Source organism: Anopheles coustani, chromosome 3, assembly GCF_943734705.1.
Source record: "Anopheles coustani chromosome 3, idAnoCousDA_361_x.2, whole genome shotgun sequence".
NCBI lineage: Eukaryota > Metazoa > Arthropoda > Insecta > Diptera > Culicidae > Anopheles > Anopheles coustani.
Window position 1 is genome coordinate 91,746,981 of NC_071288.1, and position 26,561 is coordinate 91,773,541.

Here is a 26,561-nt window from a genome sequence, read left to right on the forward strand (position 1 = left end):
GCCGCGGAATGCTGTCAGTAGATTACTTTGAAATGACACCAGGCTAACTGTCATTATTGTGTACCACACAAAAGTTCGTACTGTTTACTTTCCTAGCAAAACATTGATATCCGATCGTCTTGTAACAAGAAAAAGTTATTTTTTAAGCATATTTATTTAATGCTGTCTTCACCATGAATGCAGGTACCAAAGAGAGGTATATGCTACACATAAAGCATGAAACCGCCCGTATGATATTGGGTAAGCAATCAGCATCGGGAACCGAATCTACGCGCCAAAACCAACAAGATCGCGTTGTAATTACTATTACCATCTTTCAGCTTTCATGTGGCGAGAGAAACTACACGAGGTGGCCGAACTATTCATCAAAACGAATCCCTGTCTAGAATTTGAACGAAATGCTATTGAGGAAGGTTATGCACCGTTCAACTTCGCATATCAACCGATATCGGAAATTCTACATGACTACAACCAGATGACACGAACGCGTAAGAACTCTTCTAGACGGTAGTTCTTTCGTATTCAAATGCGGCTCTTATGAAATCGGTGTTTTTTTTCTATATATTTAGTGCATCAACTCGTTCAACGATATGGGAGTAAGTTATCTTTTCCGCGGTCGATGAGCGATCTGGAAAAGATCGAGTATTTATTGGATCATCCCTCAAGTGAGCCAACGTGTCCGCAGGATAGCATTGGCCAGGCGTCCGGCTTTGATGGAACAGGCACACCAATCGCCTCCACTACTGGACAAACGGCATCGATGGACCAGGAAATGTTCGCACAGTTTTCTAATGAGAAAACATACATGGACACTCCAACCATGTCATTTATGATGGTAGCGAGCAACGATGTAAGCGGAACCGGACCCGGAATCGCCGAACAGGAAAGTGGTACCACACCACAAGTGTGTTCAACAATGGACAATTACACTATATCAGCGGCAGAGGGTGCTATGGACGACGGAAATGATGGGCAAGCAGCTACGCAATATGTTTTGGTTGACGACAATGGCAATGAGCAACCAATCATGATTCAAATACTTCCAGAAAGTATCCCGGAGGTGGAACCACAGACAAACGAACTCGTTCCTCCCATGAATCCTACAAGTATTACCTCTGAATATCCTCCAAGCAGTTATCCTGTTCCATTGGCGCAAACCGAGCATGAAATGCCACCAACGCAGCAGGAATGTTCAGTTGACGTCCCATTAGCTGTGAACACCGGCTCGGACACGCTTGCGAATGAAATACAATACCATGCTCCTTCAGAAGAAAATACTCTACTGACGATGGTATCGTCGCAACAGGAGGCCATGGTAATCGAAGAGGTCGTTACGCCTGACTGTGATCCTGGCAACTTAATTACGCAGAGCACAAACAATGAAGCTGATATGTTATACACGAATACAGATGATTCGGCTGGTTCGAATGCCTTGCCCTCTACACAGCAAGAGCAAAAAGAAGGACATAAAAAATTTAAGCACTTACAAACAAATCTTTCCGAGCCAGTCGTAATGGTCTCTACTACTATGAATCATAAGACAGTGATCACCGAACTTAAGGACTTTCGACGTAGTATAGATATCTCAGGTCGACAAGTGTTAAAACATAATGAAGTCGAAACTAATGAAAATGCAAAATATACAGCACCCGCTTCCACCTGTAAGTCGAGTATAACCAAAAAAACTCCAAGAAAAATGGCAACTGTTGGCTCTCCACAAAGTACCGTGAAAAAGGGCAAAGTGATGAAGCAAGCAACGATTAAAAAACCGGCAAAAGATATGCCGACCTTCGAAAACCAACCGACTCCAACTACCGAGACCAGTCAAGGGGCAACCGGAGTAAATCCGACCCCCATCGACCCGACGGTGTCTGCCATAGAGGAGTGGAAGCGAATCCGTTCAGTTAATCGGAATAACTTCGATAACATCGTCCGGCATGAGATCAGCAAAGACATGGACCAACTGCAGCAGGAAAAACACATTGAAATGCGCAGAAAAAGACAAACAGCCGTCCAAATGTCGAGGCTTAGAAAGAAAATGGCCAGCAAAGCACCCGCCGAGGCGCAGACGGATACAAATTGTCAACCAACTCCTCTACCGGATAAGTCTGCGAAGCAGCAAGATAAATCGAAACCAACGACCCGAAAGAGGAAACCAGCAGTTACCCGTACGGCAACAAGCCCGGCCAAACGCACGAAACGTTCCAGTGTCAGTAATCCCAACGATTCACTTGAACAGCAAGCGGCACTGTTGGAGGCTGCTCTCTACACTCCGATGAAGCCGGCCGTTGATCAGGTGGAACAAAAACAACTAAAGGAACAGCAACAGCAACAGCAACAGCAACAGCAACAGCAACAGCAACAGCAACAGCAACAGCAACAGCAACAGCAACAGCAACAGCAACAACAGCAACAGCAGCAGCAGCAGCAGCAACAACAGCAACAGCAGCAGCAGCAGCAAAAAGAGCTGCAACAACAACAAAAACAAAAACAACAACAACTGCAACAACAACAACAACAACAACAACAACAACAACAGCAACAACAACAGCACCAGCAACAACAACAACAGCAAGAGCACCCGCAACAACAACTGCAACAACAAAAACAGCAAAACCTTCAGCAGCAAGAGCTGCAACTACAACAAATACAGCAACAACAAGAGGACCAGCAACAACAAGATCAACAACAACAAGAACACCAGCAACAGCAAGGTCAACAACAACAAGAACACCAGCAACAGCAACAGCAACAGCACCAAAAACAGCAACAGCAACTGCAACAGCAACAGCAACAGCAACAGCAAGAGCACCAACAACAGCAACAGCAACTACAACAGCAACAGCAAGAGCACCAGCAACAGCAGCAACCTCAGCAACTGCAACAGCAAAAGAAAGATTATCAGCAACAGCAACATATGGTGGATGATCCTATGTCGAATAGGAAGAAACGGGAAGAAACCAATTCTGTGGGGTTTGCTACGCAACCGATCTCACTGACTATAACACCAGCGAAACAAATGCCAACAGAAACGATATCCTGTGCTTCGGATAGAAAAACGAAAACGGCGTCCAATCAAACAGCTCCCCGAACGAAACAGAAAGAACCAATACCACCAATTGAGTATGATGCGACACAGAAGGTTTCGAAACATAAAACTTCGAAAGTTTCCTTAGCACAAAAGGAAAACAAAACCAACGTCAAACCAACGACGGAAATCCCGTGCGTCCAAGATGCTCCCATGAATCTTTCGCTGGACATAAGAAAATCGATTGAGACACCTGTAAAATTTTCCCCAGCACCTCCTGTCCTGCAGGTTGAAAGGAAAGAATCTCAGCCTAAGACAAATCGTGGTGTATCTCAAACGGAAGATGAGATATCCCTGGCCGTCACCAGTATATTGGGCTCTAGCGTGAAAGTTCCTCCTAGCCTGCACGCGACGCCAAAGGCCGAGAAACATGCGCTCTCTGCGTCGGTCGGTTCCGAATCGTCGTGCTCGTACTCTTCTTCGTCCGACTCGGAGTGCAGTACAGTTTCCTCGACGACAATGGAGGAGGATGAAAACATCCGAGCAATGTACCTTAATAGCAAGCGATACCGAAAGACCCACCGCTCTGGGCAACCTCCTGCGGCTCGCAACTTGCCACCAAAGTCTCCGGGCAAGGATAAAAACATAATCCGTATCAACGGGGGCAAACGTAGGCAACCAGAGAAACAGGCAAAGATCGCGTCGGAACAGAACGCTGTAGAAGCCCGCAAAAGCAAGCACTCGCCGAATAAGGCACACGACGTAAAAGTCATCAGCAATAAAAATAGCCGTGTACAGAAACATGTGAAACTCGTCGAACTCAAGCGACAACAGCAACAACCGAAGGACCAGCCCGATGCGATCGTAAAGGATATAAGGCCACAAACTCTAGCTCATCCCCCCTCCTCACCTTCTAACTCGTCTCAGGTTGAACAGTCTTCTGTCGAAAAAGGAATGATCGTAACGACACCGCAACGCACTAAAACTCCTCGCAAACAGCAACTCATCCCTACGAAGCTCGATTCAGAAAACAGCTTTATTCAACCGACCCCACAGAAGGCTAACCAGAGAACCGCACCGAAACTATCGGTCAAAACCTACCATCCGGGAAAGCGGACAGCTACTGTGCCCCTGGCAGCATCATTGAAAAGTGAAAAAGTACGCGCCACCAAAAAAGCAACCAGCAAGGTGCCAACGGCAACGGCGAAAGCCAACGTGGCAGACAAACAACAGGAGAATGCACCAATGAACCTGGTGACGGAACCACCACTCTCGAATCCGCCAAAAGAGATGAAATCAAATGTGACCGTTCGCCAGGATGCAATATACGCCGTGTTGGAACAACTTCACGGTAAATAGTTGCAATACGTCTCACGAAAACTTATTACAAAGTTATTCGGTTTTTATTCAATTTAGTTGTTTTTACGAAAGACTGGCTTGTATGTTGCATAATTGGTTATGTGCATCATCATGTTTATTTATATGCAGTTTTTTTGTGAACATTTTTAAATTTTCTTTATAAAGTTTTAAGTTCTTTCGAGAAAAAAAGATCATCCTTGCATCGGGCACTACAGCTAATCAGTCTCGTCCATAATTCGTCCCATTAGTAGTCATTCTAAGTCGCGTTATTACGGCATGCTCCATGGTGCCGTTATGGTCCAGTTCGGATTGTGCGATATTCCATTGCACGACCAGGACACCGGCACCAGATAGTCCACGATCGAGTCGCCAATGTCGGGACAATTGCGGCGCGCGTAGTATTCCATGTTGTACAGGCTCAGGTGGAGCCCGTTGCCGATACAAAGCATTAACCACAGCAGTACGTTACCGACGTCCTTGTTCAGACCCCGGGTGACCACCATCAGCAGCAGGCCCATGAACTCGAACTGCACAAACATGACCGGGTAGAAGAAGCGGAAGCAGAACGCTAGTATTAGTTCGTGGAAGACCGACGAAACGGTAAACACAGCCACGGTGGCCAGCGGGCGACAGTTGCGGAACACGTGCTCAACACAGTCCTTGTACACGTACGTGTACAACCAGTCGTGCACGACCACATTCCAGGAGCGGATATACCCGGCGAAGGTGGACTCGTTCCACCAATCCCGGTAGAACATCCGATCGGCAAAGCGCAACAGTTCTGCCGCCCCGTTCATCCACGCGTGCAGCAGCGAGTAGAACGCGCACAGGAAACACAACGACCCGGGCATGATGCTACCGAACAGTGAGAGCACGAAGCTGCCCGAGCTGATCTTTGCGTGGCCAAACTTCTCGAACAACGGTGCCAGGAAGCGCTCCAGGATGAAGCTGATGTAGAAGATAACGCCGACGACCTCGAGCGCGTGTCTGGCTACGATGCGCCAGCGGATCTGCTTGGTCCGAGGATACTCATCCCGATAGACCAGCGTGGGTGCGAACAAAAAGTATGCATACTTCCCGAACGAGGGCAACTGTCGCCCGTACGCATCCGCACTGGCCGGTTTTGAGTCGGCCGTTTTCTGCCCTCCCATTCCGAGGGCCCTCGGAGCGTTACTGCGAACGAACGCGTGTGCCTTCATCAGGAAGCGTGTCATTTCCATTAGAAAAGCCACCGAAGATGCCGGTGGAAGATCGTACAGCAGCAGTGCCTTGATCGCGACAGTCATGAAAGCACACTGGTACATGAGAAAAGTGACCAGCGCAGCCAAATCCCACAGTTTTTGCACGCCCGAACCTAAAACGTAAAGTAAAGTTATATTATTTCATGATGAATCGATGGAGATGATTCTTAGGTGCTCTCGTACCTGTCGAGAAACGTTGACGAGCGGACGCCCACAGCCGGAAGCATGGGTAGAGGAGGAACGTGGACAGTTGCATGCAGGCCCACAGCATAAGTGCCAAGTGAAATTTTCCAAATCCGGCCACTATCGGACGGAAGCCAAGGTTGATACTGTAAATAAATAGAAATAAGACCAAACATTGGTTATTCAAAATGCTACTTCTGGTATTTGATCACGGCAATATTTTCTCCCACACATATGACACACACCTGCCAGTATCAACAAAATCGTGCACGACCGTGTTGAGAAAGAGGATGATCAGGATAACAATAAAGATGTGGTAGATCGTCTTGATGTGCTTCACCTCGAAAAGATCCGTCAACAAGGAGTTTCGCGCCACAAACTCCTTTTCCGGCAGCTTTCCATTCGTTCGACCCTTCCGATGGATCGTTGCGCTTTTGATGGACGATTTCTCGTTGAACAATTGCTTTAATTCGTAGTTTTTCAAATTAAACTGTTTCACCTCTGCAAACAAATCGTCTACCGCAATGTCCAACTTTTTCTCGACGTCCTTGCCGACTCTGGCCACAATTTCCTGCGTCCAATACAAAAAAGAGTAATGGGGTAATGTTTCGTCTTCAGTGGACCCGACAAAGGGACTTACATCCATCTTCTGTTTCATTTTCTCTATTGCCATGTCCTTAACTATCTCCTCCTTGTATTCGCGTTGAGCTGAAATAAAAAAAAGTAGCTTTAATGAAACATTGTAAAAGTGGAGCATAGAATGTCTTCAATGTAAAATCTGATCTACAAAATCTATGTCTATGAAACAATAGTTTGTCTTTCGTTCTTTTTTGTCAGTCACAAAATCGAGATTTGGTTGGAAAAAGGTTTCCTTCTTTTACTTATGAAAAGATATCTTTCTCTTAAGCTGCAAAACAAATGTTAAAAGTTCACAATACTGTTCCAATTGTTTGCCCGCCTTTTTCGAAAACTTGTGATTTTGTGAAACGACATCAGCTCAATTTTGTGTCATATTGTATAGCACATTGTATGAAGTTGGTAATGATTTAAATACGAAGAAATTAAGCCGATTTCACGGACAGAATAGTAATGCAATAATCTAATATATTTTACCAACTTGATAACTAAGCAACTTGATTGCATAAGAACGTTGACCAAAAACACATTACGAAGCCTTATAACTAGATGGTTTCTTCTTTATACATAAAGTGTCTTCTTACCACGATTATCGATAGCATTTTGTACACCAGCTCCAGAAGAGCCAGAACTTTCACTTCCACTGCCGGTATCGCTCATGGTTCCCAGTACAAACGAGATACGACAAAAAAGTGGCTTCAACAGACACAGAACAAAATCACAACGAGGAGACGAAAATGAAAAAAATGTCCGACAAAAGATTATCCTCGATCCTCAATTCTCGATCTCCTATAAGAACGAAACTACAGCGTCGTTAGCTGGCGGATGATTCTCGACCCGTCGACGGCCAATCTACAACTAAATCTGCTTCGACGCCTTCCCGGTGGAGTAACGTTTCCTGGCCGATGACTGATAGGCCGTAATCGACTTACATACACGTCCCCATCAGTTCTCCACTCATCCGCCGTCTTGCTATTCGCTGGAAGTTACGATCGATGCGGGCGACAGCTTGTGGAGAATGAGGACAAGGGGATATTGGTGGTGGTCGGCAAAAGGGCCGGGACAATGAGATTAGACGTCCCACTAGCACCGAGTGCAGATGTACTCGAGTTGTTTCCATGACGAAGCTCTTGTGTGCGGGCACTAAGCGACATAAGCACTTGCTGTTGGAGTAACCTTGCACTGGAAAGGATGGAATCTAAACATACAGATGGGTTGGTTTAGTCATCGGATAACGCGGACATTGATAAAACTAAGGTATCAAAGCTGATCACCCGCTATAGCCTCGTCATGCCGGTATTGCGCCAGATTGGACTTTGCCTTTCGGGTTAAGTACATAACACCTATGTTCCCAAAATAATCACCGTGGGAACTTGACAACTACCTGGAGGACGTTTAGTGCACCGTTAGTACTTCAGTGCTCAGAGCCTTACGACCTTGAGAGTCATGTTATATTAAATCAAACAAATCCAAATCAATTAAACAATTCAAGAACCGATAGCAAACAAAAATGCACGCGAAGAATTATGCACGCGTGGGATTCCTGTGGCGCGTAAAATCAGCTGTTTTCTTGCGTACTATGAATCGAGAGAGAAAGATTGATCGTAAATCAGCGAGCATAACCTGCGAGAGCGACGAGAGAGTTTACAAGAGTTTTGTAAAGGAAAAAGAAATAGCAAACACACAACATCATACAGTGGCTCGCACAAGTGTTCTTACAAATGAACTTTCTTAACGGTCTACGATTTCGGTTGAATTTTTATGCCTATGAATCGTCTAGCCTTATCTGTGGATGAGTTTCATATCTACTTTACCATCAGTCCGATACTCGTGCCGTTGCGCGAAACCCCTAACCGCAATGGCGTTCCGTGGGAAATAAAATCAATACAAACGGAAGCCGGCACCGACAACGGCGTTCCGCGCAGGTGTTGCAGTTGGCAACTGGAAAGCATGGCGAGTGGATGGAGGGTGCCGTTTGCTTTCCGTGCGCATTTTTTTAAGGGCCATAGCAGACTAGCGCCGGCAAGAAAGCTTCAGTCGTTCGTTTACTTTCGATGGGCTCGCATGTTTAGCGACTGGTTCACGGTGACCTGGTCGACATGAAACGATCGTAGTTTTTGCTGGACGGAAGTTTGCACAGGCATCTAGTGGGCTATGTTTAGGCGAATAATGCTAGTGTTTGCTTGTTGAGTGAATCTATTAGCGCCTGCGGAAGTCGTTCCTTCTCGAGGAAAACCCAGCAAATAGGGTTGGCCGAAGTGAAATCAATGCTCCAGTGATTTTATCAGCGTTTTGTTTAGAAGTTGTGTGAAAATGACTATACCAGAAAGGTAAAAACTTGTAGTAAACAAAAACAGTAGTTTGACATTTAGATGGTAAAAAACGGAGAAATCAACAAATGACGTCATCGATTGTTGTGCTGTTAAAACTTTGTACAACTTCCCCAAAATAGTATTTGAATCTCAACAGTTGTCTTTGCAAAAAAACGTTTGCCTTCCGCAAAACTCGTTTTCATTTCGAAGCGTTCACGCATCGAGCGCTAATGCAAGCAATGACAAGGCTGGTTTTACGATAGAAAGCACCTTCATCAAGCGATTTGATGACGACAACCGAACCCATCTGTTAATTGGCCAAGGTTATTGGTTGATATCTTATCAGAGCACATTGGTTTATTGAAGCATCGATTGAAACGTGGGCTAGAAAATGTGACGGTAATGTTCGCTGCGATTAGAAGACTGAACGTATCCTTCCTCTGTACCTCTTTTCTAGCCACTACACCACACCGGAGGACCGATGGAGGGCGGAGGGGACCACGTATCTGCAAGAAAACGAAATCATGCCCGGTGATGGTGACTCGATGACATCCGGGAATCAGCAACAGGCATTCCAAACCGGTTCTTCGTTGGCTCCGTATGGCGATAGATTCAGCGGGAAAGGATCAACCCCCGAGGAGAAGGAACCGTTGCGCTATGATAAACAAATGGAGGCACTAAAAGACGAGCGATGCCGCAGGGAGGGAAGTGAGAAGCGGCAGCTAGAGGAGGTGGTTGCCGTATCGACCACGAGGGGTGTATTTCATCAGGTTGGTACACTGAACAAGATTGGGCAATTTGCCATTGAGAGATAGTTTGAGACATTTGAGGGCTATCGGAGGGTTCTCTGGGAAGATAAACCTTCAATTCTTTGGTTTCATATCAACAAATGATTCAACCCACCTGATCTGACAAAAAAAACAACACTATCACTAAAACGAAATGTCTCTCAGCTACTTAATCTTCGCTCTAATAATTTTATTTGTAGGATATAAGGTATTAAAATATCAAATTTGCACTATAATTAAAAAGCCTACAGCAGTTCAATTACCTTAGGACCGCACACGAACGCAAAGGGTAAACAAATTTATTGCATTTATACTAGACCAGGGCGGCATCGAGCCGTAAAGATAAAAGCTTATTTGCCAACAATCAGAAAGATCATAAGAAATGCTTCCACATCGTTTCATGAGAAAAGGTTCCTATCGCACAGGGCGGAGCATTGTCTGGAAAGAGAAAGGTAATCCGCAAAATCACGTATAGGAAGCAAACAAACTACTTGCCAGTTCCGGTGCAGTCTGGGGTTTAGTTCCGCACAAAGAAAAACAACATTGTAGTATAGGCCATCTTTCCTAGTCATAACAGTGCCGCTTTTGTTGTTATGTATTGATTTTTACCTTTTAATGCTCAATCAGCTGTTCGTTATCGTTAAAGTATTATCAATGCTATTTCACAATCATCTGGCGCATGCAAACAAGCGTTCGCTATCAAACACGTGCGCATTTCTATCAATTTCAGGCACTCTTTTCTCAAGAGTGGAGGCTTCGCAAACGGCATCATCACTGTGATGACGTAGAAACTTTTATAGACTGTCCCCCTTTAGGTCAAGCACGCACACTTACTTTACAAAAAAAAAAAAACATATTCGCCCCCGGGGGCGAATGGCTTCGTACGGTCAGAGGAACGATCGTTTATCAAAGGCAGAGCTGATTTGCCTTAATTGCAGCAATCAAACAAGAATCAACAGCAGAATCGAAAAACCACAAGCAAAATGTATGACAACGGTTGATTGCTTTAGATTGAATGGTGTGTTAAGAGATAGTGCCACGATTTTTTGCGCGAAGGTCCAACTGAATTATTTAAATTCCCAAATCTCACTTCTACTGATACAATGCGGGACTATGTCTTAAATACGAAACGAAGAACATTAGTTATCCCTTTGCCTAAAATATCAGTTCCATGCATACTTAACACATGATTTTTATAACATTCTAGTTACTTCTCACTTCCGCCGTGCTTTTACTGGCGGCGGGTTGTGGTATGCCAATAGGATACTCGGCGGTGCTGTTGCCGCAGCTGTACGACGTGAACGAAACACTGACCATCGATATCGAGATGGGCTCTTGGATCGGTATGTAAACGGATCTATATTGGCTAAAATGAATGTATTTTATCATTACTCTATGACCCTTCCTGCAGCCAGTGTCCACAGTCTCGCGACTCCAATCGGTTCGTTCGCCTCGGGACCGATTATGGACCGTTGGGGTCGCCGTCCAGCACTCCTGATGGCTATCGTACCGCTGTTCACAGGATGGATTGTGCTAGCGACTGCTTCTTCCCACTTTCTGCTCCTTCTCGGGCGTGTTGTAGCTGGAATTTCGGTGGGGCTGATTGCGGCCCCCGCACAGGTTAGTTTCATCCGCAAATGACAAACTCGGCAAAGGTTGTACATTGGCTTTCGTTGCTTTCATTGTAGGTCCTCCTGGCAGAAATCGCCGAACCTCGGTTACGTGGACTTCTGGTCGGAGCACCGTTCGTTTCATACTCGATGGGAATCCTACTGGTGTACGCACTGGGAAGTCAGTTGCACTGGCGTGCGGTCGCCTGGGGTGGAACCGTGCTACCATTACTCTCCTTTTTGGCCCTGTTCTTTGCCCCGGAATCCCCAGTCTGGCTGGCCCGCAACGGTCAGCCCAAACGAGCTTCGGATGCCCTAACGTGGCTGCGCGGTTGTCCAGCGCAAGCGAAGCAAGAACTGCACAAGCTAATCGAGCGTTTCGAGGAGGAACAGCAACAAAACAATGGCAGTCCGCAGAGCTTTTGGCGTTCACTTAGCGAGATCTCCATTATCAAGCCGCTCGTCATTATAAACGGGTTCCACGCGCTGCAGATCCTTTCCGGTACCTACCTGGTGGTTTTCTATGCCGTCGACATCATCTCGGATCTCGGAGGCAGTGACATCAATTCCATTCAGGCGGCGGTATTGACCGCGATCGTGCGCCTTGCTTTCACCTTCCTCTACTGCTTCCTGCTGCTAGCGATGCCACGACGTACCATGGTTACCCTGAGTGGACTCGGTTCGGGTATCAGCTGTATTGCGATAGCAGCCTTTATGTACATTCGAGCCGGAGAACAGAAAACGACGCTCGACATGTACATCGCGGCCGCACTGATACTGGTGTACATCGGAGCAAACACCGGTTTCCTCACGATGCCGGGAATTCTGATCGGGGAGCTACTGCCTGCCAAAATCCGTGGCCAAATTGCTGGCTACCTGTTCACTATCTTCAACCTGCTACTGTTCGGGGTGGCGAAAGGATTCCCGTACGCGAAGGCCGCCCTCAAGACGCAAGGCCTGTTCCTGGTGTTTGGTTGTGCATCGTTCGGTGCATCGCTGCTTCTCTTTCTCCTTTTGCCAGAAACGAAGGGGCGCACATTGCACGACATTGAAGATTACTTCCAGCAGCGTAATTGGTTGTGGATGAGTCGAAAACGGGTGGCTACTGTGCACGATCAAGAACCTACCGAAGAAGGTCGGCGATTATCTAAAAAGTAGCGATTTTCTCAGTGTTCCAAAAAAGGGGACTGGAATTATCACTTAGCATCAGGTCGTAGCGGAACGGACATATTTTAAATGTGATATTTTAGCTGCATAAGCGGGATCTTAAAGATGAACACTACATATTCCTAAAGATAGGTCATCTGATGGTTCGATGTAGGGGTAAGCAGTCGTTCTATTGTCGACCATCCTCGAGCATATCGGTCAATGTTTGTAATGCTAAATTAGAACATTAGAACTGAAAATAACCAAGACCTTTCAGGCAAAGGACATCATTTTAGAAACTCGTTGAGTTCTTTCTGTCTATCCGAAAATGAAATAACGATGGAGGATGTTTCAAACCCCGCTTCTACTACCTGTAGCCCTGGACATTGGTCTGTAGTCATGTGAGCGCCAGGGGCGCGACACTGGTACCATGAATGGTTCACAGTTCGGAAAATATGCAGAAAACGTGCGACGAAAGCGTTCCACTCCGGCATGATACGGAACCATGGTGGTCCACCAGAGGCGATTCTCCTGCACCTGAACGTTGTTGAATCTTCGGTAGAATTTTTGCATCAACTTGCTAGCCTGAGGAAATTACATAAACATGTTGAAGGCAGGCGTGTATAAAATCTTCTCCTCGGAAAACTTACCATTTCTTCAAGCTGAATTTTGTAGTTCCAGTTTACTGTAGTTTTCAATCCAGTATCTCTCCTTGTGGGCCACCGGACTCCAGTGACACGTGGGACGAGTGTGTCCCAAAAGATTTTACTCTCCTCCAGGGCGGTTGCACGTTCCCGATGGCTTACTGGAACCCCGTACCGATCGCGTGTCCATGCTATCAAAATGGGTAACTTATCAACCTCGGGAAAAGTGGCCAGTATGTACATCGGATGATCGGCAAGCTTGCGAAGGGCACGCTACGAAGGAAGAGCAATATGGAAGAAGAGAATTTTCGATTTTTAAGTTATGTTACTCACTTTCAACAGTTTCTGCAAAACGGCTACGTCTTTGGTGGTAACATATTCCATATCGAGCGGATCTTTTTCTACAGGTTGCTGCTGGCTTTTCGCCATTTTTTCATTCATCAGCCGTTCGTTTTGTTGCTTCAGCTCCTCTTGCCACGTGTTGCGCACAAAGTTTACGATCAAACGGTCGATGTCAACGTTGCCGACGTCGTCCTTCCCGCGTAGCGCACGTTGGATGGCACGTTTTATGGGACACGCGAGATTTTCCTTTCGTCGTTCATCATCGTCGAATATTTTAGCATGATCAAATTCATATGGCTGAGCTTTATCAATGCACATTTTGAAATACTGCTGCGTTGGGTGAGCTTCCGGTGGGGTCGGAATCGTGGCCAAGTCCTCTGAAATCGCACAAACACACTTTTGCCCGCTACGAAGCTTCTGTTGCATGTCGAATCGTTGCCAACATTTGGGGCAACTTCCAACAGGTTCGAGTATCGCCAACGCCACAGCTTCATCGACTAGCCGTCCCAGCAAATTGTTCACCTGTTGTTTTCCTGCCGTAAGGAGCTCTTCTTCTTTCCACTGTGCACACTGAGAACGCACTGATGCCATCAAGGCCTCGCGGACGGTGGCGTTACCCTGCAAGTGTTGCAAAATATTCGAACATCCTTCGCCCAGTTGGTGGTGTTTGGGGCACAGAATTTGGCAACATTCCACACGGTCCACCATGTTTCGTACATGCTCATCTAGCAGTGTCTTTACGATTGCATTTGCACTTTGAAATGACTCGCTTTTGATTTCCGATTCCATCGTATCGTCCGTTGCGGAAATATATCCCTGGTAGGAAAACTTGTTTCTCCCAGATCCACTGCATCTCGCAAACCATCGGGATTCTTCATTGCGGACGATAAACTCCGGATCCCGGTAATGTGAGTAGCGTCCAAGGAATTCATCTCGGTGTAGTTGTATGTCAAGAGGAACTGTGTATCCGGTTAATTTTATCATTAATGGTTTTTCATATGGCGACCTACGTGCAGACGTTTTCGATGCAGGACTTTTTGTGCCGCTTCTCTTTTCTTGTGGATTGATATTTTCAACTTTCCTTGGAGGAGGCAAGACCATATCCAAACCACGTAATGTAGTAACCATATCCAAGTGGGCAATGGAAGAGATGAGTAACCGTTCGTTGATGGAATATCCTGTCTCGTAGGGGGCTTCCGACTTACGAGGACGCCGTATGTACCATAGTTCGAGAAGGAGCCACAAGAAGGATATATCATTACGATTGCAAAGTATCAACGCGGTTCGAATGATTCTGTCTTGACAAACAGGAAAGACGCCTAGCTTTCGAAGAAGATTCTTCGAACGATGAAACGTAGATTCGTCCAAATCATCCCCGATAGCATCCAACATCTGGTCGCAAATCGAACATTGCTCATCGGTCAGCTCTTGAAACCACATAGGACTGCTTCGCTTACGGAGAATTTTTAACATGCTCCTTTCTGAAACATGGATACACGGAACCATTACAGACTTGTTATCATGTGTATCATTGTCGTTCAATACAACGACCAAGTACCTTTTTCTTTCAGTACCAAATGTAAACCTTCCATGTAATTATGGTATGATTTAACAGCTGATTCATACTTCCTATCGAACGAGTCATCCTTGCCTAGCGATAATTTGTGTTTCTTTGTCTAAAACATATTTTATTTCAGTATAGCGATTCAATCCATCAACCCAATGACTCACCTGTGAGAAACTGGCTCTCTTTGTTTGCTTGGAACAATCCTGAAACATATTGGTTCTTTACGCAAATAAAAAGACCAACGACTAGTTAACCAAATAAAATAACCAAATGATGGAATTTGTACTGTAGAAGGAATGTTGTTCTTAGAAGCCGAATGATTTTAAAAATCAAGGCCATCTGTATTCCTTTAGTCTAGCATTTTTAAAATGGTTGTGAATATGATGGTCATGTTTTTCATACATATTAGCGACAGTTTTCCTGCTGTATTCGTGATTAAGTTTTTTGGTAATTTGTTTCAAAGATAACCGGTGTTTAACCGCTTAAAATATAAATAATTTGAATTGTTTGAAATTTCGCTGGTATGTGCGTGACATTGTGCCAACCGGTTATTGTGCGTGAAATTGGCTCTTTTCTTTTCAACTTCAAACTTGCATATTGAAAATACAATTTATGATCTATTACTATTGATTTCATCAATAATATTGAAGCGCAGCGTACTGCTACTCCTTTATAATATACTCAACGTAATAAAAAGTCTCTTATTTTGTGTACAGTTGCAAATTATTTGCACTCCAACTCTACGATTGTCAAATAGAATGACAGCGTAGTGGAGGCTCACCTGCTAAACTATCTCTCCTTTCCGCGCCAAGACATAACCTACCTGGTCCCTTTTGTGTATTCCTCAGAAAATCAAACAATCTGCCGCCAGTAGCGATTAAATCGCATTTTCAAAGGTTTTTAAGTGCAGTGGCACACGAAAAAGCTATTTAAAGGAAAAAGGTAGTAACCCGTTCTGTATTGGACGAGCTAGTTGCTCAAAAGCAGCAGAAACCATGGCAGACTTTCTTGAATATTCCTCGATCAGCTCCGAAGTTCGCGGCGCAATGGTATGGTACCCTTTCCTTCGTTAAATGGCGTAAGGAATTTCTTTTACATCTACTATAAATGTGCTTACTTTCTACGGTTACAGTGCCCAGGAAAGCTGAAAATGACCGACACAGCGATCGTATTTAAAAATGACAAAACCGGCAAAGTCGAACAAATCAACTCAAGCGACATCGACCTACTGAACTACCAGCGCTTCGTGGGAAGTTTCGGTTTGCGTGTGTTCTTGAAGAACGGTTCATTGCATCGCTTTCTCGGGTTTACCGGCGACGAGGGCAAGATTGCGGAGTTCGTAAAGAAAAACTACAAACTGGACATGCTGGAAAAAGAACTATCAATGCGCGGCTGGAACTGGGGATCGGTACAATTCAAGGGGGCGGTGCTCAGCTTTGATGTGGAAAACAAGACCAGCTTCGAGATCCCGCTGAATCACGTATCGCAGTGTAACGTCGGGAAGAATGAAGTGACGGTCGAGTTCCATCGGAACGATGATGCGCCGGTCAGCCTGATGGAGATGCGGTTCCACATTCCAACGTCCGAATCGGCGGACACCGACCCGGTGGAGGCGTTCCAAGAGAACGTAATGAAACAGGCATCCGTTATATCGGTGTCCGGCGATGCGATTGCAATCTTCCGTGAGATCCACTGCCTTACGCCGCGTGGTCGCTATGACATCAAGGTGTTTCAAAGCTTTTTCCAGCTGCACGGTAAAACGTACGATTTTAAAATCCCAACCTCCTCCGTACTGCGGCTGTTCCTGCTTCCCCACAAGGACAATAGGCAGATGTTTTTCGTAATTTCGCTCGATCCCCCAATCAAGCAGGGTCAGACCAGGTACCACTTTTTGGTAACACTGTTCCAGATGGACGAGGAGACCAATATAGAACTACCGTTTACCGAGGAGGAGCTAAAGGAGAAGTATGAGGACAAGCTGACGAAAGAATTATCCGGGCCAGTGTACGAGGTTCTGGGGAAGATAATGAAAGTCATCATCAATCGTAAGCTGACCGGTCCCGGCACGTTTATCGGCCATTCCGGTACCCCTGCGATCGGCTGCTCGTTCAAAGCGGCCGCTGGCTATCTCTACCCGCTGGAGCGTGGCTTCATTTACGTTCACAAACCACCGGTACACATACGCTTCGAGGAGATAGCGTCGGTAAACTTCGCACGTAGCGGTGGATCCACGAGGAGCTTCGATTTTGAAATCGAGCTGAAAACAGGCACGGTGCACACATTCAGCAGCATCGAGAAAGAAGAGTACTCGAAGATGTTCGACTTTATCACGTCGAAAAAGCTGCACGTCAAGAACACGGGCGGCAAGGCGAGCTACAAGGACGACTTTGCCGACTCGGACAACGAGGGCGAACCGGACGCGTACCTTGCGCGGGTGAAGGCGGAAGCGAAGGAGCGTGACGAGGACGACGATGGTAGCGATTCGGAGGAGTCGACCGATGAGGACTTCAACCCGAACCAGCAGGAATCGGACGTGGCCGAGGAGTTCGACAGTAACGTGGAATCGTCGTCGGACGATTCGGATGAGGATGGCAGTGGCGGTGGCGGGGACAGTGATGCCAGCGGCTCCGACGATGGGCGATCGAAGAAGGTCGATAAAAAGAAGGAGAAGAAGGAAAAATCTCCCGTAAAGAAGAAGCCCAAGGAGAAGAAGGAGACCAAACCGCGTAAAACTAAAACGAAAGACTCGGGTGCACCGAAGCGACCGTCCACGGCGTTTATGCTGTGGATGAACGCAACCCGGGACCAGATTCGAAAGGACAACCCTGGACTCTCGATCACTGATATCAGCAAGAAGGGAGGCGAACTCTGGAAGGAGCTGAAGGATAAGAAGGAGTGGGAGGCAAAGGCGGCGAAGGCGAAGGAGGACTACGCGGAAGCTATGGCCGCCTACAAAGCGTCCGGCGGGGGCGGCAAAGGAGCGGATGATTCGGATGGTGACGATAAGGGCAAGAAGCGGAAAAAGAAGCCAAGCCCAAAGAAGGTGTCCGCCGGGGCGCCGAAGAGTGACGATTTCAAGAGCAAAGAGTTTATCTCCGGCGACGATTCGTCCAGTAGCGAGGAGGATAAGAATAAGAGCACAAAGAAGGCGAAGCAACCATCTTCGGACAAAAAGGTAAGCTGACAAGGGCCACAGAGTATGAATCGATTCAGCTTCACTTTCACTTTTTTTTTATTTTTTCAGAAATCAAAAAAATCAGAATCGGAATCTGAAATGTCTGAATCGGAAGAGGATGATGAAGAGTTGAGCGAAGGAAGTGATTAAAAACGAGACACGTGTTACGAACATCCCTAGGATCTATCGCCGGGAGCGAATGGAAAATATTACATGAAGCATCAGTTCGGCCCTCACAACGCTGGTGGGTGGCGTGTTTGAATTCCATCATTTGTATTACCTGCAGTACCTTTCATGATCTGTTGCCCATCCGAGATGATACATACATGTGACTGTGAAATTAAGTCGCAAATGATTAATCGTTTAAATGGAGAATAAATTACCTTCTACTCACAGTACATACGTCATGTTCTAATTTTTCTTGTAAACGATTTTTTTCCGAATAAGACTACTTATGTGTTCTGGGGTATAGGAAGTTTGATTTATATATGAATATCAAGTTAAGTTAAAAAAATTGCTAAAGATTTTCATCTGTACCCTCTATGGGACAAATAACAAAAAAACGATGTAACGGCTGCATCAACCGGCGTCTGACGCGCTATTACGCGCGCCATGAGCCTCAAGCGCGATCACACGGCGTAAAAATATCCTTTCTACACAAACACAAGCATAAGTAAGCCAACTGCCGAACCAAGTTCTCACATCCCCTACACAACTGGCTTGACAAAAAGTGTTTACCAACGAATGCCGGCCCCTAGGAAGAAGGGCAAACGATAAGGGCGCATTGGAACGGACGAACAAAATAACAGTAACCACCACAGCTGGCCTTAGTTTTCGAAACTTCCTTTCTACCTCCGAGATTTTCTGAGGTACACGGTATGCACCAACCCTCCGTTGCATCGGCTGCGTTCGAGAAAAAAGGACCCGCTTTCTTCCCTCGGAGCTCGTTGCAGAGGGCTCATCGTAAACGACCCATTGTAGACCCTTTACGCCGAAAAGCAGTGCCGCTTTGTAATTTCATATGTTTCTAGTTTGCGCTTTTTTGCTTGGCTTGGTTCGGTACAAGGAAGGGTCCTTGTTAGAGATTTTCCCATACCACCGATACGTAACCGTTTTCTCTTATTTTGGCGCAAAGAAGCATCGTCAGCTCGAGCGTGATAATAATCTAATTTCTTAAATTTTCGTCCATAAGACTAATAACTAATGTTCGTCAAAGTACGGTTAATAAAAACACTGCAAAATATACCCAAAACCAGAACGTAAACGGATAGCATTTGTTCAGCGTTACAGGAGGTCCACCAAAGTAAACTTTCCAACGGACTGTTAGCTGAAGAGTTGTTTCCTTAAAAATGATGAAAATTGGTTAAAAATAGAACTTTGCTCTTATAAATATGCGAATCGAGCTTATTTTGTAAATTCTAATGGTTTTGAATTCGTCATGAACAACATCTTTTCTAGACAAACATACGTGCCAAAGACCATCTTTAGAAAATATTTATGAAATGCATGATTTTTAACATATAACTGAATAATTTTGCTTTTATTACAAATTTGGAATTCGATGACCGTTTCCAGTTTGTTGGTAAAATTTGAATTTGCATCTTCAGTTCGCTTTGTTTCTGCAAATTAAATTTTGTATGCCCTCAATTGCATGTACCGAATGCATTCTCCCTTGTGGGGTGCAGCGCATCGATACCTTCACAACATTCCGCATTGCTAGCGGCAGCGTGCATTGCATATGCTGTGCGTTCAACAACGCCAAACATATGCGAAAGACGGCGTCAGTTGTGTGTTTGACAACAGCACACGCGATGCGATCAAACTGACATTCGCCGGTTCGCCGGTTCGGATGCCCTTGAATTACCGGTTCGCCAACCGACGGCGAATAAATCCCGTGAAACCAGAACACATTTTACCGTTTCGTTCGAATGAGGTGTCAGCGACGCACACAGCGGCACGCACACACACCCCTCAAACGGTGGTGCGCCTGTGTGCGTCTGGTGCCACACACGGCCACATCGGTGAAGCAGACAAAGCTGAAGTCCCTTTAGCTCGGGGTATTCGAAGTGCTCTAGCAGTTCAGTTCGGTTCGAAGTAAGTGTTCTCCTGTCCATAGGAAAAAAGTGGTCATAAATTAGTGCATTTTCTGCGCCCAATTTCTCCAGGAACTTGCTCCGGTAAGTCTAAAATCGCCTTCCACGACTTATGGTGACACTATTCAAAGAGTATTTTTCGCGCTGACCACAAAAATCCATGGTGGTTAAGGGGTAAAAAATCGCCAATTTCCGAACGCTTCGCTGGCGTGGGTTCGCTCAGAAAATCTTCTATGGCGGCATATTGAAAATGTATGGCGGCTGCGGTGGCCGAGAAAATGGTCCGATTACGTGCGTTTCTCGCCCGCCGTCGAACGGTGGCGATTGAATTCGTTTGGTGAAATGTTTTTCGCACCCAACACGTCGCTTTTTGCGTCGTTTCGCTACCGTCGGTGGAACAGAAAAAATTACCGAAAGTCAAAATGGCTGGGTCGCCCGAACTATGGCTTCCACTGGTACGGTCGCAGTAAATATGGGTGGGATTTTGAAAAATAATTTTCCTCTACCGATCGCGTCGGAGCGGCGAAGTGTCTTCCATAATCGTCCTACTTTTGCCTCGCGCATCGATTGGCATCGGTACCCCACGGGGTACGGTGCAAAATTAGTGAAATTGGCCCTTTTCGCGCCAAAATATTTTTCCCATATATTGGCTTCCATAGGCGAACATTCGTCCATCTTTCTATGGACGAGGCAAAAAGGCAGATTCGCTCAGGTTTTTTCATTGAAGACCGTCACTCACCGTCCCAACGATAAGAGGCGCTAGAGTGCTCTTTGGTAAGGTAACTCCGGGAATTTTTTATGCTCGTGTTAGGTCACGTAGCAATTGCGAGCTGCGCGTTCGTACGAACCACGGAAGGCCGCCGTGTCCCAGGGCCCATCGAGTTTGCGTGTGTATGAGTGCGCTTTCGCTTTGCTGCTGCTGGCTAGCGTTACTGTGCAGAGAAGAGTTGGCTGGGTATCGAGCACTAAATGGCGTCGGTAGGATTTTGAATTTGGCCGTCCAAAATCGGTTATCAATGGCGGTGCGTTGTTTATGTGTCGCAACATGAATGATTTTTTCAAGGCTGCCAAGCAGTTGGTAAAACTACTTATACATTAAATAGTGGGAACATTATTACCTTCATTTGTTTAACATCAACGCAACACTGGAATCATAACAAAAATATTTTTAAAACAATTGTACGCATCCATCGTACGGGTGATGTAGAATTGTAATTCAACAGAAAGTAGGGATAGTTGGCTTTATTTGACCAGATCGTAGATTATTTTGATGAATCTATTTTTCCATACGATTCGCTCCGTTGTAATTGTTACAGGAAATTTAGATTATTACCCAAAATACACCCGGTACCAGCGCTCGTTGGATGCCATTTTCCCGCTCTTTAATGGCTCTTGTCAGTCGAGCATGCGTTGCCTGTGGTCTTTTGTACGGCCAAGCAAATGGCTACCAACGCCGTTCAACGAACGGGACACAGGTTAATTCATAGCGCTTTGAAGAGCATCTCTAACATCATCTTGCGTGCTTGCTATGGGGATGAGAGATCTCGATGGTGTGCGTGCGTACTGTGCGTACTGAGTTCCTTGGAAGCAACGAAGGCTACCAACCGTCCAGACCAGTTCGAACAAGTCAGTTGCAGCTCAGAACGTTGCTCGGAACGGTTGTGTTTTTTCCAAAGTGAACGGTGTCTTTGAGGTGAAAAAGTAAGTGTCCATTCTTGAACCAACTCGGTGTCCTAGAAGGAATAATTGGATACATGCTTTAATCTTTTGTAAATATTTTGTAAATTCACGTTGAATTTTGAACTGTGCTGCATATGACCGGCTTCGATTGTGTTTCCTTGTGTGTGCGTTGCTGAGTTTTCAACTTCGAGTAGCGTGTGCGTCTCTGTGTGCGTGTGTGCCCAACGGTCTCTTGTGAAATGTATGACGCGCACGCAGTGTTGGCTCGATTTTGAATTATTTTTACTTCTGCGAATTAAACGCCTGAAAGTCGCACAATACACTTCAAAGCACATTTAGCAGCCAGTGGTATAAACAAAAAGTCCAAGAACGGAAGAAAACGCCTCAAAAGATGGAAATAGGCCAGCGAAAGTTACTCAATACTGCGTACCCGCAAAGCGGCATCTTCATCAACGGCGGCTTGGGTAGCGTCGTAAAGGCGCATTTTCAAATCGCCTCATCGTTCCGAGAAAAAGATATTTTCGAGTTCGTGGAAATGCTCTTCCTTGCTGGAAGCGATTTTTACACAGATTCGAATTTCCGGCGAATTTTCATCGATTTTTGACATACTTCCGTAAGATGCTAGGAAAAAAGAGCGCGAGTTGACGTTCTTCCAAGTAGTGCGACCGTTGGTCGCGGCTTGATGATGCTGGGTAAATGTGTGCGAGACCTGTGGCGCGGCTTCTCTAACACAAACGCGCGCGCACGCTTGGTTACGGGTGTGTGATAATTTCTAACCGATGCTAACGGTAACGCCATGAAACGCCTTGTGTAACGCTTCTGATGGTTTCATGAAAATTCAATTTATTTTGAACATTAAGTAGAGCAATGTTTCTTTTTACTAGCTAGCTAAAATTAATAAATCACGCGTCAAACAGGCGTGCTGTAAATATAAATAACGCTTCAATGCGTGTCGTCCATTTTGTTGGTGTACACATGTATACGCTATTGGAAAGGCATCTTCTTCGAAGTGCCGTAACCTCGCTTTTTGGCGTTATTTTTCAACAGATTCAAAATAAAATCTATTCTCATAAGATTCTTTGATGGTGTTTAATTATGTTAGCTAGTGATGCCGACGTTCAATTACATTAAATGCGCCATCCCATCTGCAATCAGATGAAAGCTGTTGTTAGCAGCGCGTCTTGATTTGAAAAAGCGCGCGCATTTTCCCGCCAGTTCCTTTAGTTCTATACTGCATTTCAATTTGTGAATGCCCGAACTGTATGAGATTTAACGAACGTTTGTGAAGCAATAATTTTCATCAGTTAGTTTCTCATAATAAACGACAATCTTTGTGCTCATTTTTGGACAATATGGAGGATGAGCGATAATTTTTTCCATACGTACACGTGTCGTGTAAAATTAACCAGATTGGTTGGTGGCGTTTGAGTGCGAAGCACTAAACGGAAATGGACACGACGCTCAAACTCTGTGCCCAGAGCTCAGTCTCTGCCGTTCTCCAATTTCATCATCGGAAGGTGGCAGCAGTAGCTCGATGTGTCGAATCAACGACGACCACAGCACACCGCGCACAGGATATTCCTGGTCCATGTGTTAGTGGTGGGTAGGGGGGGACAAGGAGAGAGGAAAATGAGAGCGTTTATACAGAAGTACCACCAGGGAGGACGGCTGCGGAGACCCGGCAGCAGCAGCTGCGTGTGCGCGTCGCGTCCCATAGCATCATCCATCGCATCATTTTTAACGCGCGTCGTCCCATTCCTACCTCCCTGCCAACTTGAAAGCATAAAGTAGTAGTATTATCAGCGACCTAAGCGCCGATATACATACAGAGAGCCCGTCAAGAAAAGGTAGAGGAGCGCACACGAGAAAAGACGCAGCATATTCCGATGAGTGTTTTTCTTATTCCTGTCCATATTTCTTGCCTCTGTTTGCCTTCTCTTCACGGTGCCCGAGCGCTTCTGACTCTGTGGTGTTGTGTGGTTTTGGGGGGGTTAAGTGTTCGCCTTTCAGCTTTCATCGATGGGTTTGGTTCGGCTTGCTCTTTTCTGTTTTCGTGGACACACACACGTATTTTGCTTGGAAGAAAACGAATTTCTCGACGGCCAACTTCGATGGCGACGGACACATCAGCATTGAATACCACACCACCATCGACGTCATCATCTTATAATATTTTCTCTGCGATCATTCGCCTTGTTTTTTTTTTTTGAAGAGGGAGAACAGTGAAATTTAACTCTTGTCGAACCCACTGTCTCATTTGTAGTATGTTTTAAATGATTTTTTCTTGCACCAATAATACTTATGTTTATAAGTGTTAATTGGTTATAAGTTGATAACAATAAAATCGGGGGTGCAATCCGTTCAAAATCGATTGTTCCTTCGTTTTCATGGCTGCGTACTTACGCGGGAATGTGGTTTAATAATGACGCAACCATTCGTTCCATTTGGAAGGCGTAACGAACGCCAGATAAAAGAACGACTAAATTGTATGTAGGGATGGAAAATTGTATGGAAAATTAAGCACCCTAAAGGAGGACCCTAAATCGGCCCATGAGCGCCGGGGCTGACCACCTCGACGGCGTGGGTTCGAATCCCAACCGAGACCGGACCCTCCCCTGTACGAGAGAACTGACTATCCACGTACAACAGGGAAATAAGTCTCGTAATCCCTTAACGGGCACAGTCAAATGACATCAAATCTAATTTGGATATTTTCTTCATTTTCCCCAGGATATTTGTTTGTGACATTCGTCCCATTAACTGTTAAACAAAGAAAATGGCAGAGAAACCAAAACGCCCGCTGTCGGCGTACATGCTGTGGCTTAACTCAGCCCGCGAGCAGATCAAGAAGGAGAACCCCGGCATCAAAGTCACCGAAATTGCCAAGAAGGGTGGAGAGCTGTGGCGTGGAATGAAGGACAAGAGCGTAAGTATCGCTGTAAGAAAACGTTTTCAAATAGTATTACTATATCTTTGCCCGCCCTGGAAATAATCTAGTGGAAAATTTAGAGGATCTTCCATTGCATTAACGCACTTTCTCCGTCTCTGTCAATTGTGTGTTCCTTTTCTGCTATAGGAGTGGGAATACAAAGCCGCCAAAATGAAGGATGAGTACAACAAGCAGATGCAAGACTACGAGCGAAACGGCGGCAGCAAGGAAACCGTCACCAAGAAAAAGAAAGGTGCTAAGAAAGTTGCCAAAAAGAGCAAAAAGAAGGATTCGGAGGATGAAGATGACGAGTCTGGAGATGAGAGCGACTGAACTAATCACTAACCTTAAAATAATTACTTTTAATTTATTGTGTAAATGTTCGGGGCCTTACTTCAGCAACAAATCACTACGGCATCTTTCACACACCAAAACTACCATCACCTCTCTACACACTTCAGACAAAATGTATCATTGTCGTCTCCCCCGCGGTCTACTATCCTGCGCCCCGTCAGTTCAATAACAAACAGATGAAAACAAGCTTTGTCAGCATTAACATACTCTCTCTCTCCCCCCCCTTCACCTAAATCCGCACTACTCGTAACACGGCCACGCCAATTTACACAAAATGGAGAAGAAAAAACAAACTAAACGTAAAATGACATGTGAAAAATAGAGTTTTACCTATTGAAAAAAACCAACAAAACCAGGCTAGTAGCATATTTTTTGGGATATCGAATATACCACCAGTAGCCTAGCCCATGTCTCATCACAACGACAATTTCGCTAGTGGGGGGAGAAACACAAGATGGTCCATGGTCCAAAAGCCTTGTGTGTGATTTCTTTTCGAATTCTAGGGTGTGGGAGGTAACCCGGGGACGTCTCTGCATCCGTGCGCGGATCGCATTAGTTCCCAGGAAGATGCAGAACTGTCGGTTTGGAGGGAAAAAGTGTCATCGCGCTTTTACCGCTAAATCGTTTTCAAGTACAAACATGAATGTATGTGGGCGTGTGTGTTAAGTGAAAATTTTCAACCCCTAACCTGCCAGCTCCTTGTATGATGATGTTGGCAACACCATGATGTGTGAGGTTGCTTGTTTGTGTCCTACTGTCCTTTCCTTGACTGTTATTTGCGCGTGTCTTTTTCCCACTTTGTGGTCTTTTGTTTATGTTTCGAACTATTTCGAAAGTGGGAAAGTTCTTCCCACTTTTGCGTGTTGTCCCGCGTTGTTACGCAAAGTAATCTAAACAAGCTTATTGTTCAGAATATTACTTGGAAGGCATTTCGGGTTCTGGGGTGGTACCTACGTTGGTGGATGTATGTTTGCTAAGCGAGCCTATCGTACTGAAAAAGCATTTATCAGAGAATGTACCGATAAAGCGGTTTTTCACTGTGAAAGAATGATGTGCATTTCATTGGCATATAGGCTCTTGTCTCATGTGGTCCATCGACATGATGCTTCTGGTTTCGTTCTTATGTTTCCACACGCATATGCCACTAACGTAAAGTACAGAAGCAAAGTAGGAAAAAGCGCAAACGAGCGTGTGAGCATTTATACAGTAATGTAGAAACACCATTCCTACCGATCCAAATTGTAGTAGAAAGCAGCCCACTAACCGACAGTAATTTTTTCCGAGCCTCTAGAACTACTTGCCAGACGTTAAAACGATTCAAATCAGTACAAAAAACAACGCCTCACCTTCCAGAGCCCAGGCATCTCTCCTGACGTTTTCCTCCTTTTATATTTCGATTAGATTTGTTTGAATACCGCAAACATATTTGCATCTTTTACTAAACTTTTGCCAATTGATCTCTTTAATTTACGTG

The 26,561-nt window shown here is 45.5% G+C and overlaps 5 protein-coding genes across 5 annotated transcripts; 3 read left to right on the plus strand and 2 right to left on the minus strand.

Annotated features, from left to right (window-relative positions):
- Nucleotides 1-4,484: 4,484 nt before the first annotated feature.
- On the minus strand, nt 4,485-7,464 carry LOC131272310 (sterol O-acyltransferase 1). The gene is made up of 5 exons (XM_058273998.1): nt 7,032-7,464; nt 6,452-6,519; nt 6,057-6,382; nt 5,812-5,957; nt 4,485-5,741 (listed from the first exon to the last, which is right to left on the minus strand). Exons 1-5 carry the CDS (start codon nt 7,105-7,107, stop codon nt 4,657-4,659), a joined length of 1,701 nt encoding a protein of 566 aa, XP_058129981.1. The 5' UTR covers nt 7,108-7,464; the 3' UTR covers nt 4,485-4,656.
- A 927-nt stretch (nt 7,465-8,391) lies between these two features.
- Nucleotides 8,392-12,595, plus strand: LOC131271603 (facilitated trehalose transporter Tret1-2 homolog). Its single transcript, XM_058273090.1, has 5 exons — nt 8,392-8,777; nt 9,217-9,529; nt 10,755-10,890; nt 10,959-11,167; nt 11,236-12,595. The coding sequence occupies exons 1-5, from the start codon at nt 8,761-8,763 to the stop codon at nt 12,313-12,315; spliced, it is 1,755 nt and encodes a 584-aa protein (XP_058129073.1). The 5' UTR covers nt 8,392-8,760; the 3' UTR covers nt 12,316-12,595.
- A 59-nt stretch (nt 12,596-12,654) lies between these two features.
- Nucleotides 12,655-15,068, minus strand: LOC131269437 (uncharacterized). Its single transcript, XM_058271795.1, has 5 exons — nt 15,021-15,068; nt 14,848-14,965; nt 13,281-14,770; nt 12,954-13,220; nt 12,655-12,888 (listed from the first exon to the last, which is right to left on the minus strand). Exons 1-5 carry the CDS (start codon nt 15,066-15,068, stop codon nt 12,655-12,657), a joined length of 2,157 nt encoding a protein of 718 aa, XP_058127778.1.
- Nucleotides 15,069-15,709: 641 nt separating this feature from the next.
- Nucleotides 15,710-18,429, plus strand: LOC131259218 (FACT complex subunit Ssrp1). Its single transcript, XM_058260659.1, has 3 exons — nt 15,710-15,905; nt 15,989-18,031; nt 18,101-18,429. The coding sequence occupies exons 1-3, from the start codon at nt 15,852-15,854 to the stop codon at nt 18,179-18,181; spliced, it is 2,178 nt and encodes a 725-aa protein (XP_058116642.1). The 5' UTR covers nt 15,710-15,851; the 3' UTR covers nt 18,182-18,429.
- A 1,633-nt stretch (nt 18,430-20,062) lies between these two features.
- LOC131259226 (mobility group protein 1A-like) lies at nt 20,063-25,451 on the plus strand. The gene is made up of 3 exons (XM_058260667.1): nt 20,063-20,208; nt 24,535-24,730; nt 24,881-25,451. The coding sequence occupies exons 2-3, from the start codon at nt 24,581-24,583 to the stop codon at nt 25,064-25,066; spliced, it is 336 nt and encodes a 111-aa protein (XP_058116650.1). The 5' UTR covers nt 20,063-20,208; nt 24,535-24,580; the 3' UTR covers nt 25,067-25,451.
- The last annotated feature ends 1,110 nt before the right edge of the window (nt 25,452-26,561 follow it).